Source organism: Lampris incognitus, chromosome 17 (assembly GCF_029633865.1).
Source record: "Lampris incognitus isolate fLamInc1 chromosome 17, fLamInc1.hap2, whole genome shotgun sequence".
NCBI classification, from domain to species: Eukaryota; Metazoa; Chordata; class Actinopteri; order Lampriformes; family Lampridae; genus Lampris; species Lampris incognitus.
Window position 1 is genome coordinate 9,657,116 of NC_079227.1, and position 21,839 is coordinate 9,678,954.

General features: G+C 49.0%; 1 protein-coding gene across 1 annotated transcript in view; it reads left to right on the top strand.

Moving 5' to 3' along the window:
- The window catches only part of stxbp4 (syntaxin binding protein 4), a gene marked incomplete at its 3' end in the record, with an annotated part of 76,261 nt that overhangs the window by 11,026 nt on the left and 43,396 nt on the right, over positions 1 to 21,839 (top strand). The window contains exons 8-16 of the mRNA XM_056297618.1: positions 86 to 218; positions 1,349 to 1,455; positions 2,501 to 2,726; positions 3,267 to 3,342; positions 5,224 to 5,306; positions 5,819 to 5,915; positions 6,315 to 6,439; positions 8,033 to 8,122; positions 8,604 to 8,669. Of these exons, the coding sequence (XP_056153593.1) occupies positions 86 to 218; positions 1,349 to 1,455; positions 2,501 to 2,726; positions 3,267 to 3,342; positions 5,224 to 5,306; positions 5,819 to 5,915; positions 6,315 to 6,439; positions 8,033 to 8,122; positions 8,604 to 8,669 (1,003 nt within the window). The remainder of the gene's footprint in view (positions 1 to 85; positions 219 to 1,348; positions 1,456 to 2,500; positions 2,727 to 3,266; positions 3,343 to 5,223; positions 5,307 to 5,818; positions 5,916 to 6,314; positions 6,440 to 8,032; positions 8,123 to 8,603; positions 8,670 to 21,839) is intronic.

The following is a 21,839-nucleotide window of genomic DNA, read 5'->3' on the forward strand; positions in this document are numbered from 1 at the left end:
TGTCTGTCTGTCTGTCTGTCTGTCTGTCTGTCTGTCTGTCTGTCTCTCTCTTTCTCTATCTGCCTCTCTCCCTCTCTCTCCCCAGTGACAGTGTCATTCAGTTGATATGTGTCTCCAAGGGAACAGGCTTAGGGCTCGTCGTCAGGGGCGGGACTAACCGCGCCGACGGACCAATGGTGTTCATTCAGGAAATAGTGCCGGGAGGAGACTGCCAGAAGGTGAATGTCTGTACCGGTTCAGCATCAACAGGTGGTTTGACTTGCTGCCAGCGTGGCATTAATGAAAAGATGAACGAGACACGAATATAATATTCCGTCTCATTCTAAACACAGGGATTTTCTTATGTTTAGATATTAAAATATTGAAGTGCACTGTATTAAAATATTTAAGGAAAGGATAAAATCTGAGCTTTTCTCCACATGTAAATATTTTCTGTTACATTTTACAATGAGTTGCTGTAAATGCTATAGCCATGATAGAAGAAATTAATACTGTTGGGCAGCAGGGTGGCGCAGTGGTTAGCACTGTCGCCTCACAGCAAGAAGTTCCTGGGTTCGAACCCCGGGGTTGTCCAACCTTGGGGGTCATCCTGTGTCGTCCTCTGTGTGGGGTTTGCATGTTCTCCCCGTGTCTGCGGTGGGTTTTCTCCGGGTGCTCCGGTTTCCCCCACCATCAAAAAGACATGCATGCTAGGGTTAATACTCCTGTCTGTGCCCCTGACTGGGGCAATGGAAAGACAAACTGGAGTTGGTCCCCGGGTGCTGCGCAGCGGCTGCCCACCGCTCCTATCTACACAGCTAGGATGGGTTAAATGCAAAGAATTTCCCTACGGGGATCAGTGAAGTATCTCAAAATTGAAAAAGAAATAAAAAATGCGCCATCTCAGTTCGACCAAGCTAATCAAATTTTGTTGTATGGGAGAAGTGTAATCTAATTGTCAAGTATAATTTTGCAAAATCAAGTCAAATCAGTATAGTATTGATAGGACGAAGGCCGGTAACAGAACAGGAAAGGTTAAGTAGCCACTTAAAATCACTGGCTAGCTCTCAGACTACCACAAGAGTTGACAAAGCAGCTTTTGGCACAGTCTGAAACTGCCCATCAGCAGCCAGACATGTATACAAAATTACCTGTTGTGTAAAAGCTCTAATGTTCTGATTCTGATTCTGACTAAAATGAATGCACCATTAAGATAATTGTTACAGAATTCATAATACCGGCGCTTAAACTCGGTTAAATCCAGTTAAATAATAGTGTAGTAATGTGCTCTTGCCATTTCAGAAACATCTGAACTGTTGTGTCATCGGCGAACAGTTTGGTCTCATAACAAGCGTTTCTTATTTTGCAGGACGGCAGGTTGCAGGTGGGGGACCAGCTGGTGTCCATCAACAAGGAGTCCTTGATTGGAGTGACATATGAGGAGGCCAGGAGCATCTTGACACGAACCAAACTCAGGTCTGGCGGATAAAGATTTAAGCCGGCAGCTATTTCCTCTTTTCCCAAACAGCTGAATTATTCAAAAGCTGAAGGGTTTCATGCGAGTCCTATACATTCGTTTTGTTGTGAAATCAGACGAGGGAAAAAGTGGATTCCTATCTATGTATAATGTTAAACAGCAGTAATAATTAGCGCCGTGCTGTAAGTATTGAACTAAACTATAACGGGAATTGAGCAAAATTAACATGTTTTTTGTTGGTAAATGACTATTTTGTTCGTTTTTATACATTTATGTTCATGCGTTTATCCATAACTGTTCTCAGTTGTCGCAAGAACTGTAAGGGAGGGGTATCGTCCTCATGAATATTCATGAGTTGGCCTTTGAGTGACAGGCAAAAATAAGAGTGGGTGGGTTTGATGAATTGGTCTGATAGGGTGTGTGTAAATGACTGCATCTGGTGACATCATCCATCAATCCATCCATTATCCAAGCTGCTTATCCCAACCGGGGTCGCAGGATGCTAGAGCCTATCCCAGCAGTCATTGGGTGGCAGGCGGCACCCTGTACAGGCCGCCAGTCCATCACACGGCCGACACACACACACATTCACACCTAGGGGCAATTTAGTATGGCCAATTCACCTAACCTGCACGTCTTTGGACTGTGGGAGGAAACTGGAGGAAACCCACGCAGACGCGGGGAGAACATGCAAACTCCACACAGAGGACGACCCCCAAGGTTGGACTACCCCAGGGCTCGAACCCAGGACCTTCTTGCTGTGAGGCGACCGTGCTAACCACTGTGCTACCATGCCACTGGTGACATCATGAGAATCCGAAAGAAAGATCGACTGACAGAAGCTAAACTAGAAATAAAGAGAAAGGAACAACTGAATTCAACCTTTTATACTTTTATTTTTTTTCCAGGAGAAATTGATAGTACAAAATGCACGATGATGAACGTAACAGGCGATGTCGATCTGAATTTAAAAAGGCCACTGGTATAACAAAAGAATAAAGATTGTTTTAAGCATACTCGCTCTTTGCTGTCTCTGTACTGTAGACCTGACCCGACGGTGGAGATCGCCTTCATCAGGAGGAGGTCATCTTCCAGCTCCAGCAGTGGACCTCAAAGTCCCATCTCCCTCCAGGGGCCGGGCAGCGGAGCCGTGCCCCAGAGCAGGTCCCCAGGGCTGGCCACGCTTCCTCCACAACCTACCCTGGTCACCAAGATCACCTCCAGTCGCAACCCTGCCAGCGAGACACTGCCGTCCGTCAATGTCAGCCAGGTCAGACAGATTAGCATGGCCTGTATAAAAATCTGCGCATTCAGGGGCATCTGGGTGGCGTGGCGGTCTATTCCACTGCCTACCAACACGTGGATCGCCAGTTCGAATCCCCATGTTACCTCTGTCTTGGTCGGGCATCCCTACTGACACAATTGGCTGTGTCTGTGGGTGAGAAGCCGGATGTTGGTATGTGTCATGATCGCTGCACTAGCACCTCCTCTGGTTGTGTTGGGGCGCCTGTCCCGGGGGGGAGGGGGAACTGGGGGGAATAGCGTGATCCTCCCACGCGCTGCATCCCCCTGGCGAAACTCCTCACTGTCAGGTGAAAAGAAGCGGCTGGCGACTCCACACGTATCGGAGGAGGCATGTGGTAGTCTGCAGCCCTCCCCAGCTTGGCAGAGGGGGTGGAGCAGCGACCGGGGCGGCTCGGAAGAGTGGGGTAATTGGCCGGATACAGTTGGGGAGAAAAAGGGGGAAAAAAAGACACACGTATGCACACACACATATGCTACAGCTTTAATACAATGTTGATAATTGCAGGTGCGGGTAGCTCAAGTCAGAACCGACCCAACTTGTGTCCCGCCTCCACCAGAGAGCGACAGCATAGCAGACACCAGCTCTGGTGAGATATCCGTCTCTCTGTCCACAGTATGGTTTTCTCCGTTTATGCCTTTCATTTCCCTCCCATATCTGTTTGTCTCTCTAAATTAGGTAGGCGGACGAGGTGGTCTCATTCTCTGGCTCACTGTTCGTCTGTCACAGAGAGAAGAGAGTGTTCTCTCTCTCTCCCCCTTCCTCCATTCCTCCCTCCTTATGTTTTTCTCTCTCCATCCTTCACTATTTTCCTCTGCCTCTGTTTCCTTGACAATGACCTAACCTCTGTCTTGTTGTTTACCGCTTTATCATTTGTTATTGTGCCACTTACAAGCAGCTGTAGACCTCAGACGTGGCTTGGGAGCTAATCAAAATCACTGTAGGACCAAACTCTAAACCCAGCAAGATGAACACACACACACACGCACACACACACACACACACAAGCCGCTTTAATCTGCTTTTCATCTGCGGCCCCTGTGCAGGTAGCACACAGAGCGTGCACGCGGTCTTGCCTTATCAGCTGTGATTTAAAGTAATGACATTGGCTTTTTTTCAACCGTCGCTTTCTCTGACAGAGGGAGCAGAGAGCAGCCTGTGAGTCAGACACGCAGAGGCAGACGACATCTGAAACAGACTGACAGAAAGATAGACTGCTTCTCGGAGCCGGGGCCAGACAGAATCAAAGAGCCAGAGACAGGCAGACAAAGCGACAGATTGAGTAAGAGAGATAGGAAAAGACGAGATGATTTAACGCATGAAGAGTCAAGATAAGGAAGAGAGGAACTCAAAACAAATACAAAACAATACAACAAACGCATTGTTTGCAAGCTGTACGAAGTGTAACAGTGTCAGTTCAGACTGCAGTAAGAGGTGTGGAGCGAGAGATGGGAATGGAGGATAAAGAGAGACGACGACAGGGATGGAAGGAGGGAGAGGGACAGATGGCGCGTGGGGCGCTGCCTGATGGAGAAGGAAGTGAGACGAGCAGGAGGTCTGGCCTGTGATTGGCCAAAAAGGTGTGAAGATCGTCCCATGTTTCAACATCCCATTGACAGAAGAACAGAGCGTGGGCCTGCTGTGTAATAATCCAGGGGAATACGGCGAGCTGCCTCATAGAGTCACCGAGACGTCACAGTCCTGGCACTCAGGCCCGGTATGCTGACATACACCATCTCAGCATTACCTCGCTAAAGCTGACCTAGAAGCTGGTCGATGCTTTAGATACTAACAACCCAACCCAATACAACTGGGGAGAAAAAGGTGTGTGTGTGGGGGGGGTGGTGGTTAAAAATGTATACGAATGAGATTGTTGCATAAAAGATCAGCGATATCCCCGATGAAAGGGAAGCTCTGGATTCAGACGGGTTTTACTACAGTTCTCCTGCCCTACGTTGGGTTGGCTTGAGGGTACCAGCTGACAGGCACTGTTAAGTTGCTGTCAGTCAGACTGACAGACAGAGACCACAATTGTTGGAAGTGAAACTAGTCGGCGTCGAGTCATCTTTTTCCGACTGGTGTTCTTGTCGTGCCCCCTGCAGCCGTTCAGAGAGGTGTAAAACCCCGGTCCAGAAAGTAAAAACCCTAACCATGTCTTTACTCCACCCTCTGCTGCTGTAGCACAGCAGTTTACAAACCAACGGGTTTCACACCTATCATCGCCTTCGCCTTAGAGAGAACCACGAGAACGATGGGGACAGGCTCGGGGCGTGCACACGCAAAACGTGGTGGTTATTTTTCTCCACATTCAAGCATGAGACGTGCTTTCTTTCTTTTTTCTTCTTCAAAATGTCAAATTAAGAAAAAAGAGCCACAAACGCCACCTCGGAGCAGTTTTACAGCATCCGCGTTTGATGTCCCCTGTTTCTCTAACTCTGTCCATGTCCCTCTCCCGTCCCTGCAGAGCCCCCCTCCAGCGGCCAGCCTGCACACAGGAGGTGCTCCATCAGCACCAGTTGTCGCCTCAAACTAGAGAGGTTGGAGCAGGTGTGTGTGTGTGTGTGTGTGTGTGTGTGTTTTGGTTGGGACTGCTCGCACAATCCCACCGCATCACAAACGAGATCAATAAATGGTATTTCCATCTAGCACATTCTGTCACGCCATGCTTGTGTGTGAATGGATGGGCCAGCCACGCTGTGCGTTTGTGTATACTGCAAGCTACATGTGTGTCAGTGAGTTGGTATTGGTCAGCTCCTACATGTTGAGCATGTGTGTTTGAGAGTTTTTGGGGGTGGAGTAATTCTCTTGCACTCACACGTGTGTGTACAGTGCCATGTGTTGCTTTGTGTTCGGCTGTGTCTCTGTTGATGTGTTTCTATCTGTGTGTGTTTATGGGGAGTATTAATTAATGCATTTGTGTGTCTGTGTGTACATGCGAGTGCCTGTGGTGTGTATTTGATGTACGGTATCCATGCCTGTATTGGTATCTTCATTTACGTGTGTGTGTGTGTGTGTGTGTGTGTGTGTGTGTGTGTGTGTGTGTGTGTCTGTGAGTCCAGGCTCTGGATGCGCTTGGCTTAAAGCCCACAGAAGCACAGAGACAGATGCTGAGGTCCCGACTACGAACAGATCCGGCTGGGACGGTGGCCTATGCAGGTAAGCCCATCAACGCTGCACGCTAGCGTTTACGTAACCCCTCCCTCCCTCCCTCCCTCCCTGTCGCTCCTATCTGTCGCCTCACCTGGGCTGAACCCCACCCTAATCATGTGCTCCGGTTGGACCACTCTTATTAGTGCTATCCAAAAGCCTCCCATTGCTGATGTGTTTTTGTTGTGCTCTGGGGTGAATGTTGCAAATGTTGATCTGTTTTTTGTGAGCCGCTTTTCCGTACCTCTTGTCTGCACCGTTATTTTAAATCACAGAAAACGTGACGAACTTGCAATGAGGCACAGATGCTAATGATACGCGTGTGCTGTGTAATTTGCTCTAAGGGTCATTCTCTGCTGTGTGTGTGTGTGTGTGTGTGTGTGTGTGTGTGCGCGCCTATGTGTGTAGATTTTGAGACCCTGACCAAGGAGTTGTTTAAGCTCCAGGTGGAAGAGTCGACCGTTGACCAGGCGGGTTCAAGGTTCGCGTCCAATGACCTGTCCAGTCTCCTAGAGTCCCCCCCTCATCCACTGGTAGGGGAACAGGAAATCCATCACGAATCAATGCACGGGGTCACATGAGGATTACGATGAAGGCCGGTTTAATCGGTTTTCAAGCTCAGAAAACAGTGAGAGAGTTCTCGCTAAAACTTACTCTCAAATGGATGATGGATTTTAAATGTGAATCTTGCATCCAGGTGGCGTGGCGGTCTATTTCCTCACCTACCAACACAGGGATCGGCGGTTTGAATCCCTGTGTTACCTCCGGCTTGGCCGGGCGTCCCTACAGACACAATTGGCCGTGTCTGCGGGTGGGAAGCCGGATGTGGGTATGTGTCCTGGTCGCTGCACTCGTGCCCCCTCTGGTCGGTCGGGGCACCTGTTCGGGGGGGGGGACTGGGGGGAATAGTGTGATCCTCCCATGCGCTACGCCCCCCTGGCAAAACTCCTTACTGTCAGGTGAAAAGAAGCAGCTGGTGACTCCACATGTATCGGAGGAGGCACGTGGTAGTCTGCAGCCCTCCCTGGATCGGCAGAGGGGGTGGAGCAACGACTGGGATGGCTCGGAAGAGTGGGGTAATTGCCCAAGTGCAATTGGGGAGAAAAACAATCCCCCCCAAAAAAAAAAAGTCCGGAAAAGGCCAGCAACTAAATATAATATAGACGTTGGCATTGCAGTGCACCAGGGAAAGATAAAAGGCATGATATACTTAATTTAGCTTACATATACGTTTGTAATGTATGATTCCTCCATTTGTCAGGGATGGTAATTACAAGGGCTTCATTTCTTCTGTCATTCATTTGTTCATTCATGTTGTTATTGTCACCATTGGTTTTTATGTGTTCTGGTATTGATCTGGATGGTGTACTGTGACATTGATTTGTTGACTCTCTGGCTCGATGAGAAGCAGGAACTGTTCATGCAAACCACAAAGGTTCATTATGCAGAGAGCTTTCCGTCCTGCTGGGCTGATAGTCCTGTTGAAGGCTGTTGAATACTTGTCTTGATGCATGCTCATTAAAGAGAGACTGATATGCCCTCTCTGAACACATTTTTTAACATTGGGAGTTTGACTCATAACCGAAAGTAAGTGTGGTTTTATGAATTCAAAGCTATTGGCTACTGTCTTCCTGGGTGGGTGGGGCTCAGTACTGCTCGTCATTTGTTATTTACAAAAAATGTCGGGATAGCGAGAGAGAGAGGGAGATCCTCTGTGAGGATTACAGTTTCGAGGAGGAGGATTCGGTGAAGAGTACAACTGTCACCATCTTACAATGTTGTGATTGCAGTTATTCCCCAGTCCCCTGTGAATAGTCGTACACATGGCCATTTTGACTCAAAATAATGGTAATGGAAATTTGCATATGAAACTGATCACTGGTTTTGGTTATGATGCAACTGTGCCGGTTTCAGTCGTTATGCAACTGCACAGTTTATAAGGGTGCGGATACCTGCAGTCAGCTGAGACTGACGAAGTCTCATAGATGAGTGATGAAGCGTTTCTCCCACTAAACCTGTGACCAGATGAACTGACTCAACTTTCTGGGGCTGTTGAATACTGCCTCTGTTGATAGTGTGTGTGTGTGTGTGTGTGTCTGTGTGTGTGGTGTGGTGTGGGGGTGTAGCCATCACTGTCAGATTCTGATGATCTAGAGGAAATGGAAAGACTGAGGAAAGACCACATCGAGGCTCTGAGGGAGATCAAGAAGCTACAGGTATGTTGATGTTGGCTCTGGCAGACAGTCAGCCCACTGTGTAGTTTTACCAGAGTAAAAAAAAACTAGATCCAAAATCCTTAAAAAAGGGGAAGGAGGAAAGAGGGAAAACAAATAAACAGCAAGTCGTCAGAGGTGAAGGCAAATTAGGCACTGAAAGATCAAATAAGATCGCAAGCGAATATGTAGAATTGTGTCTTTGTGAATCTGACGCTGACTTCTTGTACGCACTTCTCGCTAGAGCAAATGTAAGAGAAACCTAGGAGAATTTTCCTGCATAAGGCAAAATATTTCCACCAGGTTGAGCGCTGCGAAGGTATGACATTTGATAAATGGTGCATTAGTCCTATGCATAAACCCTTTACCCTTTGTTTTCCACATGAGACAGATGCTTCTGTTTTGCCGTGATCCTCCACAATTCCTGTTCTTATTCTTGATTCTCCCTGCTGTCCCGACCCTCCTCCCTGTCCTGTCTGTCCAGGAGCAGCTGGCTGAGTCCCAGAGACTGAAGCGTGAGATGGAGGAAGAGCTCGGCAAAGTCAAGCAGGTCAGTCGCACTGTACTGGGTGGCAAGAGTACCATCAGCCTGCCACTAGGAAATTCCAGCTGTAGCTGGAAAGTTGGTCTGCTCTATAGCTGCTCCTCTGGCAGGTGGCCGTTAAGTGTGTAAAGCTGAAATCCAGGAATCTTTCTCCATTAACAAATGGCTATTTTATCCATCTGGACCACGGAGTCAGGTTACATAATTCTAACTGGCATCTTTTCCATGGTTGGAGACACTCTTCATATATCGCTGTTGAAATGTTCAACTGGTTAGGATGAACACTGGTCCAAACACGTTCCTTCTCAAACAGGAAACAGGATTGAAACGTGATGATGAAACGTGATGACGATGTGGCGATGCTTCTGTTGGACAAATAATCTACCAATTCTACAATCAATATAATAAGTAGACCATAGTAGTGTTTGCATAGGGTTGTAGTTTGTATTGTAGTTCGAAATACATTAGATTGCCTGTGTTAGCTTTGATCCATCCATCCATCCATTATCCAAACCGCTTGTCCAACTCAGGGTCACGGGATGCTGGAGCCTATCCCAGCAGTCATTGCACGGCAGGCAGGGAGACACCCTGTACATGCCGCCAGTCCATCACAGGGCCAACACACACAATTTAGTACGGTTGATTCACCTGACCTACATGTCTTTGGACTGTGGGAGGAAACCGGAGCACCTGGAGGAAACCCACGCAGACACGAGGAAAACATGCAAACTACCACGGGGCTTGAACCCAGGACCTACTTGCTGTGAGGTGACCGCGCTATCCACTGTGCCACCGTGCCGCCCAGCTTCGATCCATTGATGCCATTTTTATACTTAGTTTTTTTGCCAGAGGGAGGGATGGATCAGAGAAACCACTGATTTCACTTTTAACAGGTCAAGTTCATTTTATTTGTGTAGCTCAATATCACAAATTACAAATTTTCCTGAGGGAGCTTTACAACAATACAACATCCTGTCCTTGGACCTCTGCATCGGGGAGAAAAAAATAGAGAGAAACCTCAGGGAGAGCAACAGCGGAGGGCTCTCTCCCCCAAGATCGACAGACCTGCAACGGAGGTGCAAAGGCCTCATTATAAGTTTCTAGCTGGTATATTTACGGCGGTGATTAGTGATGTAGAAATGAAAGGCTTACTGGCCAGGGTGGCCAGAGGACAAAGAGTTAGTCTCCTGTTTCCTTTTGCACACTTGAAACTCTTCATTACACGTTCAAGTTGTTTCAGCCCATTTTATTCTATTGTTAGCCATCTAAGTTTTGCACATGCAGGACACTGTTTGAGGTTGGAAATTAAGAAAAGTACTGGAAAATGATGGGCGTCCTTCCATACAGAGTGCAAAGAGCGTGAACCAACAGTTTCACAAATAGGATTGGATTTACAAAACAATAGGATTACAGTTTACAAAATCATGCTTGCAAAATACCCCCCCCTTTTTTTTTTCCCCCCTCAGTTGTATCTGGCCAATTACCCCACTCTTCTGAGCCGTCCCGGTCGCTGCTCCACCCCCTCTGCCAATCCGGGGAGGGCTGCAGGCTACCACATGCCTCCTCCGGTACATGTGGAGTCACCAGCCGCTTCTTTTCACCTGACAGTGAGGAGTTTCGCCAGGGGAACGTAGCACGTGGGAGGATCACACTATTCCCCCAAGTTTCCCCTCCCCGCTGAACAGGCGCCGGCTTCCCACCTGCAGACACGGCCAATTTTGTCTGTAGGGACGCCTGACCAAACCAGAGGTAACACGGGGATTTGAACTGGCGAGCCCCATGTTGGTAGGCAACAGAATAGACCGCCACGCCACCCGGATGCCCGAAAAACACTTTTGAATATTTTAACTGTGTTAACAGGATGAATACAGTTGTTGAAACTTTGATTTCCGGTTGCTGAATTGAATCCTCCGTCCCTTTGACGAAGGCTCGCTGGCTGGTGGAGATGTTTGCTGTCTGGTTCATTTGTTGAAATATTGCTGGCACAGGCGATCTGCACTCCAACACTTTACGAATTAAGCGGTTGTTTTTAAGTGTTTCACATGTTTTGTACGCTGTAGCGACTGTTCGGCTCAATGGATCGAGCATAGCTTTAGCACTGCCACAGATAAGGGTCTCTTTCCCTATGGACCTCAGTGGCTGAAAACAGAAATAACAATTCCAGGGTTGGGTGCTAGGCTCCACTTGGCTCATCTGTGCTAAAAATGTATGGTCTTCGTATTACTAATTGTGCTTTTGGTCCTTTAAGGTTCTTGAGGGCAGCACGGTGGTGCAGTGGTTAGCGTGGTCGCCCCACAGCAAGAAGATCCTGGGTTCAAGCCCTGGGGTAGTCCAACCGTGGGGGTCTTCCTCTGTGGAGTTTGCATGTTTTCTCCATCTCTACATGGGTTTCCCCCTGGTGGTTCGGTTTCCTCCCACAGTCCAAAGACACGTAGGTCAGGTGAATTGGCCGTACTAAATTGTCCCTTGGTGTGAATATGTATGTGTGTGTGGGCCCTGTGATGGACTGGCGGCCTGTCCAGGGTGTTTCCCCACCTGCCGCCCAATGACTGCTGGGATAGGCTCCAGCATTCCCACGACCCTGAGAGCAGGATAAGCGGTTTGGATAATGGATGGATGGATGTTATGATCCAAAGTATTTGGATTTGAATGGTGATTAAAAATAGGAGGTAAAATCCAACAGCACAATGATGGCGCACACTAGGAACAGAAAAAAAAAACATCAGGGCTCATGCATAATGAGAAGGAGAACATCAAAATACCCACCAAAAATGCCAGGTTGAGAATTAGAGATTAGCGAATTAGAGAACGGCATAGATGGAGTGTACATGCTACATGGTAAGCTAGCATGGTGGCTTAAGTGCAAGTTGTTGCTGTTCCTAAAAAATCTATCCTTGTATTGTATATCCCTTTGTGTGGTGGGCTGTGTGGGCTCTTTTTGGGTTCTTAAAGAGGTGCTTCTTTCAACATCAATCACCAGGGGGAGCTGTACACACACCCCCACCAAAACCAACACTTTTTACACACACACGCAAACACTGCACGGACGGCACGCCACCACCGATGCACTCACATACCCCATGGTATTTATCCTGAAGAGCTGTGTTAAAGCGCAGAGGTCTAAGCGAGCTCATCCTCAGCTGAGCTTTTCCTCCTGCACTTCCACCGAGTGTGTGTAGGAGGGAGAGGCGGGCGGACTTAGCACCACCGTGGGCCCGCATGAGTGGGGCGTAAGGCCACCGGTGAACAGTAAGCGTTCGGGCCCTAAATAGTTCTCCCTGTGTTGTGATTCATAGCCGAAGGGTCTCATCCTATCTGTCCCTCCTCCCTCTTTCGCCTCTTATTGCTGTTCGCCAAGTTTGGTTCCATTGCATAAACCGATCAATATCCAGATTTAGACACATCGAACAGATGTACTGTACCAAGGAAGGCATGGGGCGCCTTCATCTGTGGTTTGGGACTGTTGTTGCCGAGCCCAAAGTATAAAAATGTTTGGAATTCGGTACAGAGAGGGCCGTGGCAGTCCCCCTCCCCGCATCTATCCGCTACCTACCTTGCGTTCGCCTCACAGGTCAGTTCACTGGTGAACATTGCAGCGGAAATAAATCAGTACAGGTTATGGGGTCATTCCTTGTCAATTATGAGGGGAAAAGCTTGTCCTATTTTTTTAGCTTCTTGTAGGGATGGGGGGACAGCTGCGTCAGTAGTCCACCAACAGAATGAAAATAGTGCCTCCCCAATGGTTACGTCTCCCGTCTCCTGAACTGGCTGGCAGAGTAGAAAAACAGCTGTGCTGCGGTTTGTCGAGGACTGGATCGAAAACCACTGGAATAACGGGGTTGAAACTTTCAGCGGCCCTCAATTTCTCATGCCTTTTTTTTTTTTTCTTCAGAGTCTTGATTCATTTGTTATAATGCAGATCTGTCATTTTGCCGCCCACGCCGCTCAGACCGGGAGCCGAACGGCATCAGCCGCACAGCAGCACCGCCTGTCATTCACACACCATTCATGCCATGCCTGCTCATCAAACATGCATGTCTTCAGACTGTGGGAGGAAAACTGGGAGGACATTAGAAAAAAACCCAACACAGAAGGGCCGGGATCAGACTCGGGGCCCTCCCACCGTCCTGCCAGTCACAAAGTCACCATGCTGCCAAGCACTCGTTTGAGCCCCTTCGACTCACAGGAATGATTTTGGCATATCTGCTGTCGAGGACTTGTGGCTTTAACCTTTGCACTTTTTTGCATGTGGAGCACCTCATGATCCTGGTTCCTAGCTCACTCGCTCATAAAATCACATTTGGTCTCACGTTTAGCTGTACCATCTGTGTAGATTTGGGGGAGGGGTGGGGGCGTTGTGAGTGAGTGCATTTTTAGTGGGGTCATTAACAATATCTGCATGGTAAGAAAATTGGAAAAGTGTATTTGCTGCAAGCCCCACCACATTTCTCTCAGCCTCTCCCTCGTGTTCTGCCACTTGGTGTTATTGCCCATGTGGTTTCACTCGAGGTACACGGGCTTTCACAGGAACACCATGGGCAGGGGTGCAAGGAAGACTTTCTCCATCACCTTTAACCTGCTCAAACAAATCTATATTTTTGGGGGGGGGGGGTTCCCCCTTTTTCTCCCCAATTGTATCCGGCCAATTACCCCACTCTCTTTCGCTGACACGTGTAGGTGAGGCTAGCGCAGAGATTTCAACATTATTTAACAGAAGAGGACCCAAAAAAAAAAAAGGGAGTTGCAATATGATAGCAACCGTTCATGTCACTTGTGGAAAAGTGTTTCAGTTAAAACCATTATAAATCCACCAGGGGGATCTGTGGGATCTGGGTGTCGTGTGTGTTACACCTTGGCGCGCTATCGGGTTCGGCACACATGCAGAGTTTGGCTGGGCTTCAGTTCGTCCACTGTAACTGTGTACAGTGTTAAGTGCCCTTCCCACACTGTATATTTAATGTGTGTGTGTGCAGGTGTGTCAAGCTGACAAGCTGTCATTCTCTTACTCCTCACCTCGAAACCTGATCTGTCTCGCAGTCGCGGTGTTACTTTTCCAGGAGTGGAGGCGTATTCTGTTGTTGCCCTCGTTGTCGGCCTTCACTTCGGATTCAACTATCGGCTGGGCGCTGGAAATGTGGAGGCGATATGCAGAAAGCACTCCCCCATTTTCTTAATCAGTGTTTCCATATTTGAAAAAGGCCTGTATTCCAGATTGATGCTTTTTTTTTGGGGGGGGGGGGTTCCGCTTTTTGCTCCCCCGGTTGTACCCGGCCAATTACCCCACTCTTCCAAGCCGTCCCGGTCGCTGCTCCACCCCCTCTGCCGATCCAGGGAGGGCTGCAAACTACCACATGCCTCCTCCCATACGCGTGGGGTCGCCAGCTGCTTCTTTTCACCTGGCAGTGAGGAGTGTCGCCAGGGGAGTGTAGCACGTGGGAGGATCACGCTATTCCCCCCCACCCCCACCCCCGGAAACAGGCGCGCCGACTAACCAGAGGAGGCGCTAGTGCGGCGACCAGGACACATACCCACATCCGGCTTCCCACCCGCGGACACGGCCAGTTGTGTCTGTAGGGACGCCTGACCAAGCCGGAGGTAACACGGGGATTCGAACCACCGATCCCCGTGTTGGTAGGCAACGGAATAGACCGCCACGTCACCCAGACGCCCTTGTTGCACATTTTCCGATATAAAATCAGCTACGTTTTCCACTGCCTGTTTTCGAAAAGGTTCCAGTGGAGCTTCTGCTCCGGCAGAAAAGGTCAGCTGAATAACCATGTTGCATTTGTTCTGCTCGCATCCGGCGGTGACATTTTACGGACGCCTCGGCAGCAGCTTAAGGTGAAATCAGCACTTCAGAGAGCGGGGGGGATCTCAAAAACAATGGCCAGAAACACGACCGTAAATGTGTTCCCGGTGAGAAAAACAATGATATTCCACGGATGAGAGCTCTGAGGGCAGCATTAAAACAAGACCCGCCGTGGCTCTTTTTGTCCCCCCCCGCGAGCACTTGAAGCTGTAAGATGTACAGCGCTAGGCTGCACAGCTTGCACACAGCATGGGCGTTTTCATCACGTCCTCCTCTCAGGAGAGCGATGGAAGGACGGAGGCAGACGTGAGGTAGTTTGCGTGGTGTCTCATTAGAGTCAGAGGTCAAGCTAGCCAGAGGGGGCTTTGATGGGGGACTGAGGAGGGGGGAGGGGGAGGGGGGAGTGTTGGTTCGTCTCCTTGGGTACCAAACCTCTGGGGCCACTGATGGAAGAAAGAAAGCTCGATACAGGTTTCCATTAGTAACCCAATCACACAGACAAGTACACACACACACACACAGACGCACATCTAAGTGCAAACCCACAATGCACCATTGTGTCTCCACACTCATCTTCACTCCTCCAGCTGTGCTCATGTGTCGTGTGCATCATAAAGAGCTAACCCACTTTCTTCTTTCCTGCACTCACTCGCTCATTTTCACTGGGACGAAACTCCGACATGCAGTCAGGTACATAGGTTTCCTGGGTTGGGTGGGGTATCGCGAGCATGCTACTGATACCGGTGCTGGTGACCTCTCTTGGCTGATGGTGTCACCCGCTGTGGAAAATCCCTTATGCTCGTTTATCTGACATGTGGCACCAACAAGAAGCACCATTGTTACAGACCTGTTGGTACCTCCCGCTTTGGTACCAGTACCCTCCCCTCCCCCCGTATTTCTCCCCAGTTGCACCCGGCCAATTACCCCCATTACTGTCCTGGGTGTGGCGTCAAACTGCAGCCGTCGGGTCGTCGGCGACTAAACCGGCACCCCCCCACGACAACCCCGGTTGTTGTGAGGAGGGTGTACGGACACCCAGCAGGGCTAAAAACAAAACCTCTCAAAGGGTGGGTGAGTTCCGGTGTGACCCAACAGCCATCCATACCTGGAGAGGAGACAGGGACCACCAGGTATCCCCCCCTACTGAAACACAATGGTGGCTCAACCAATGTTGAGGCATCAGCTGTGCTCCTACAACCTCCATAGGTTATGGAACTGATGATGATGATGGAATTACCCCCCCTCTTCCGAGCCGTCCCGGTCGCTGCTCCACCCCCTCTGCCGATCCGGGGAGGGCTGCAGACTACCACATGCCTCCTCCCATACATGTGGAGTCGCCAGCCCCTTCTTTTCACCTGACAGTGAGGAGTTTTTCCAGGGGGACGTAGCGCGTGGGAGGATCACGCTATTCCCCCCAGTTCCCCCTGCCCCCCCGAACAGGCGCCCCGACCGACCAGAGGAGGCGCTAGCGCAGCAATCATGACACGTACCAACATCCGGCTTCTCACCCACAAACACAGCCAATTGTGTCAGTAGGGATGCCCGACCAAGCCAGAGGTAACATGGGGATTCGAACTGGTGATCCCCGTGTTGGTAAACAACGGAATAGACCGCCATGCTACCCAGACGACCGGTACCAGTCCCTTTAAATATAAGTACTCTTGGTACCCATCGCTGTTCCTAATACAGACCCTGTAGGTGTGTGGTGGCCTGGGGTTTCAGTAGCACCCACCCACCACCAATGGAAATGACTCCCCTCTATCATATCCTTCTTTTACCCTAATTTACTCCTGCCCCGGACAATAGAAAGACCGGCGTATTGTGCTCAGCTCTTACATCTTGACCTTGTACTTCTCTATCAAAGATGATCACCTAGGGCTCCGGTGGAGTATCCCATCCATTTTCCAGGCGCTGTGGCTCTGATTCATGGACTCCTTGAAGGAAGGTGTGTGTGTGGGTGTGTGTGTGTGTGTGTCTGTTCTACCTGGAGTGTGGATCTCAGTTGTTCAGCAGTGTTAATGACGACAACTCAAAAAAAGACAAAAGCGAAGCCGTTTAAAAAGACAAATCCGTCTGCTGTGAACGCATCGTTAGATAGCAGCGTGCGGCGATGGCTGCGTAGCTTCGCTGAGCCGAGGCTTTTGGTCTTCGGACAATAGCCGAAGTTGCTGTATATTTGAACGCAGAAAATAGAAAAGTGTGTGTGTGTGTGTGTGTGTGTGTGGAGCCATTTACTTTGTTTCTATCATTCCCACTCTGCAACCCCTACTATATTAATATTAATATATTATGCTATATTAATAAAGTATATTATCATTATTAGGACGGCACGGTGGTGCAGTGGTTAGCGCGGTCGCCTCACAACAAGAAGGTCCTGGGTTCGAGCCCCAGGGTAGTCCAACCTTGGGGGTCGTCCCGGGTTGTCTTCTGTGTGGAGTTTGCATGTTCTCCCTGTGTCAAGTCAAATCAAATCAGTTTTATGTGTATAGCCCAATATCACAAATTACAAATTTTGCCTCAGTGGGCTCAACAGCAACACAACATCCCGTGTCTGCGTGGGTTTCCTCCGGGGGCTCCGGTTTCCTCCCACAGTCCAAAGACACGTAGGTCAGGTGAATCGGCCGTACTAGATTGTCCCTAGGTATGAATGTGTGTGGTTGTGTGTGTGCGTGTATGTCGGCCCTGTGTGATGGCCTGGTCTGGCGTCCAGGGTGTCTCCCCGCCTGCCGCCCAGCGACCGCTGGGATAGGCTCCAGCATCACCATGACCCTGAGAGCAGGATAAGTGGTTCGGATAATGGATGGATGGATGGGTATTAATATGTTAATATTCACAAGCCACATTATGCTCCGAAACACGTTTCCCATATAGCCTCTTTGCCGTTGGTCTGTTGGTGTTATGGTGATCGAGGAAATCTTTGTCCTGATGTCGCTACCACTGTAATGCACTCTGGGAAACGAACGTAAACTAAATGTATAAAAATATGTGGGGAACAGGTCGTCTGGCAACTGGAGGGTTGCCGGTTCGATCCTCGGCTCTTCCTGTCCCTGAGCAAGACACCTCACCCCTAACAGCCCCCGATGAGCTGGTCGTCACCTTGCATGGCTGACACCGCCATCGGTGTATGAGTGTGTGTGTGTGTGGGTGGGTGACCGTGAGGCATTAATGAATTAATTGAAAAGCACTTTGAGTGGCCGGTGCAGCTAGAAAAGCGCTGTCCATTTTTCATGAAGAACTTGGATAAATCAGGGGAAGGTGAACACGACTTGTTCACGTTCGGCAACCGCCGTTTCTCCGCCGGTCAAGACATGACGTAACTGATAACCTTTCACTTACCCACAAGCCTCCAGGCTACTGCCATCTTGTCCTCTTGATCCTGTCTGAGTTCTTGTTTTTGGTGCCAATTCTCTGATTCTCTCTCTCTCTTTTGCTCTCTCTTTCTCTCTCGCTCTTTCTCTCTTATCTCTTTCTCGCTCTCTCGCGCTTTCTCTCGCTCTCTCTCTTTTTCTCTCTCTTTCACTCTTATCTCTTTCTCGCTCTCTCGCACTTTCTCTCTCTCTCTCTCTCTCTCTCTCTCTCTCTCTCGTCTCTCTCTCTTTCTCTCTCTCTCACTCTCGTCTCTCTCTCTCTCTCGCTCTCTCTCACTCTCGTCTCTCTCTCACTCTCGTCTCTCTCTTCTCTCTCTCTCTCTCTCTCTCTCTCTCTCTCTCCCGTCTCTCTCTCTTTCTCTCTCTCTCTCTCACTCTCGTCTCTCTCTCTTTCTCTCTCTCACTCTCGTCTCTCTCTCTTTCTCTCTCTCTCACTCTCGTCTCTTTCTCTTTCTCTCTCTCACTCTCGTCTCTCTCTCTTTCTCTCTCTCTCACTCTCGTCTCTCTCTCTTTCTCTCTCTCTCTCACTCTCGTCTCTTTCTCTCTCTCTCTCTCACTCTCGTCTCTCTCTCTCTCTCTCGTCTCTCTCTCTTTCTCTTTCTCTCTCTCACTCTCGTCTCTCTCTCTTTCTCTCTCTCTCACTCTCGTCTCTCTCTTTCTCTCTCTCTCACTCTCGTCTCTCTCTCTCTCTCTCTCTCTCTCTCTCTCTCTCTCTCTCTCACTCTCGTCTCTCTCTCTCTCTCTCTCTCTCTCTCTCTCTCTCTCTCACTCTTGTCTCTCTCTCTTTCTCTCTCTCTCACTCTCGTCTCTCTCTCTCTCTCTCTCTCTCTCACTCTCGTCTCTCTCTCTCTCTCTCTCTCTCTCTCTCTCTCTCTCTCTCTCTCACTCTTGTCTCTCTCTCTTTCTCTCTCTCTCACTCTCGTCTCTCTCTCTTTCTCTCTCTCACTCTCGTCTCTCTCTCTTTCTCTCTCTCTCTCTCTCTCTCTCTCTCTCTCTCTCTCTCTCTCTCTCTCTCTCACTCTCGTCTCTTTCTCTTTCTCTCTCTCACTCTCGTCTCTCTCTTTCTCTCTCTCACTCTCGTCTCTCTCTCTCTCTTCTCTCTCTCTCTCTCTCTCTCTCTCTCTCTCTCTCTCACTCTTGTCTCTTTCTCTCTCTCTCTCACTCTCGTCTCTCTCTCTTTCTCTCTCTCTCTCACTCTCGTCTCTCTCTCTCTCTCACTCTCGTCTCTCTCTCTTTCTCTCTCTCTCTCTCTCTCGCTCTCGTCTCTCTCTCTCTCTCTCTCTCTCTCTCTCTCTCTCTCTCTCTCTCTCTCTCTCTCTCTCTCTCTCTCTCTCTCTCTCTCTCTCTCTCTCTCTCTCTCTCTCTCTCTTTCTCTCTCTCTCTCGCTCCCCCACTGTCTCTTGCCTCCTAAACCTCCCCATCTCCCTCTCGCACCCACTCAGTCACTGTGAATGCATACACATAGTACACAAACTCCTTGTTTTGTTTTTTTTCCCCTAGTTTTTCTAAATGTGTCCTCCTATAGCACTTTCTCCCTCTTTTGCACCCTCGCTTTCTCTTAACTGGCACTCTCAGACACACACACACACACGCCACACACACACGCCACACACGTGCACGCTCACTGCCATTGCAACTGCACTTTTTTCTTGGAATACCGGTCAGCAGAATTTCAGAATTGCCTGTCACCCTGCTGGGAACTGTGAACATAGCAGATGGGTCAGTCTCCCTCCCTCTTTGTGTGTGTGTGTGTGTGTGTGTATGTGTGTGTGTTAACGTGAGTGTGTGAACGTGGAGAATGAGAGTAGGATGTGGGTATGAGTGCACCTGTCCCCTCAGTGTTTACGTGCGTCCTAACCGGTGGTCGGCGTGCGGTCCTTAGTCCACGCAGTGTGATTTCCCGCTTTTGTGTAAAAATAAACGCTGTACACCAAGTGACCTACATCCCCTCTTTGTGCATCATACGTGTCCTCTCAGGTTGTACCGCATATGACAGCGCCACACGAGGTGAACGGAGGCTGCCGAACTCCTCACATCTCCCCTCACGTCGTACCGCACACGAGCTAGTCTGTGTTTGCACACATGCATGCGCGTTTAAGTATGAGGATCATGTAGTTGTGTACACAAAAGGAAACAGTTAACAACACAGTGCAGTCAGTGCAACACAGTCCAAAACCTCCACCGTCCAGAGGACGAACGCCAGCCAGGATGACTGCCGGTCTGCATGGGCTAGCAGTTAGCCTAGCCTGCCCCGCTTCCGCGTCCTGTCAGACCGCCCTCGGTGCTTCCTCTTCGGGCGCAGCTCCGAGCAGGGCCGCGGTCCCTGGGCCCACCGGGCGCAGCAGACCAGGCTCCATCAGCCGATCCAACGCCAGCTCTCCCAGCCATTAAACGAAAAAATCAAATCAAATCAAAGACCAAAATAAAAACTTACACAAACTTAGACGTGGACTTGGACACTGCATGCTCGGTGCTGGGTGAAGCCGCTGCAAACTTGAGTTGGCGCCGCCGCCATCTTCCATCTGTGTGCGAGCGTGTGCATGTTCGTCCGTTTTCATGCGCTTGCGTGTGGGCGTGTGTGTTTGTAGGTGCATTTGACTGTATGCAAATAAGTATAAATGTGTGCTAGTGTGTCGGCCATGTTTGGGAGAAATGTGTGTTGTAAACTCTTACTCATCATCTAGAGGCACATCAGCGGCGAGGCTTACAAACGCAAAATAATGAGGCCGTTGCCAATACTTTCACGAGGACGTATAATGATTAAGACCTTTGTGTGTGTGAGTGTAGAGAGTCGACTAAAGGGTCCGACTAAAGGGTCTGACTAACGGATCGGACCCTTTAGGCGAACCATTAAGCGAGGCCTCCACTTATAATATGGTTTACATGACACACGGTTATTACAAATAAACAAACTGAATTTTTAATTCGACTTGCTGGAACAATATGAGCTGCGCAAGTGCAGAAGCCTGACAGAAACGGGATTAAGGTCTGTGTTTTCCAACTGGTCCCTATTAACTATTAAGTGAAATCCCTGTACTCAGCAAATGCCACCGCAATTATGCTTTCTCCAACTGAGAAAATAATGGCACAAACATAAATAAATAAATGGTCTTGACTGGCGTTATTAGAGTATAGTGTTTACATGTGTCCTGCTTAACTCGTATTAGCCTTTTAATTCCATATTATATGTGCTCATAAATCCTGTCATAGTGACTACACATTAGCAGCATCGCAAAAAATAATATGGTCATAATAATGTTAATATAGCATTTAATCACTACAAATATAGACAGCACGTCATTTGACATTTGTATTATTGATGTGTGTGTGTGTGTGTGTGTGTGTGTGTGGATGCTCTAATAGTTTCTCTAGTATTCTCTATCAGTTTTCCTAGTCCTTTATTACAAAGTAGGAGAGCTAGCATTTCAGTAACTCATTCACAAGGCTCAGCGTTTTCAGTTTTTGTTTTTCAAAGCCATCCAGCATGCCGAATTTCGCCACAAGAGGGCACTGTTACAGAACCTCACACGAACAGGAACAACTTGTGGCTCCGTGAAAACATAAAATCTGGGTGAAAATCAGTTTAAAAATCTGTGTATTTTTCGGTGAAAATTGGTAAGAACCGAAAACGCTGAGCCTTGCTCATTCATAATTCTGGTTTCCACATTAGTCTCAGTGAGGTGGGCAGCACGGTGGCTCAGGGGTTAGCACTGTTGCCTCACGGCAAGAAGGTCCTGGGTTCGAACCCCAGGCCCTTTCTGTGTGAAGTTTGCATGTTCTCCCCGAGTCTGCGTGGGTCTCCTTCAGGTGCTCCGGTTTCCTCCCACCATCAAAAGGACATGCATGTTAGGGTCAATACTCCTCCTGCCTGTGCCTCCGAGCAAGGCAATGGAAAGAAGAACTGGAGTTGGTCCACGGGCGCTGCAGCTGCCCACTGCTGCTATACAATAGGATGGGTTAGATGATCAGGAATCAGGAACACTTTATTTGTGATTTAAT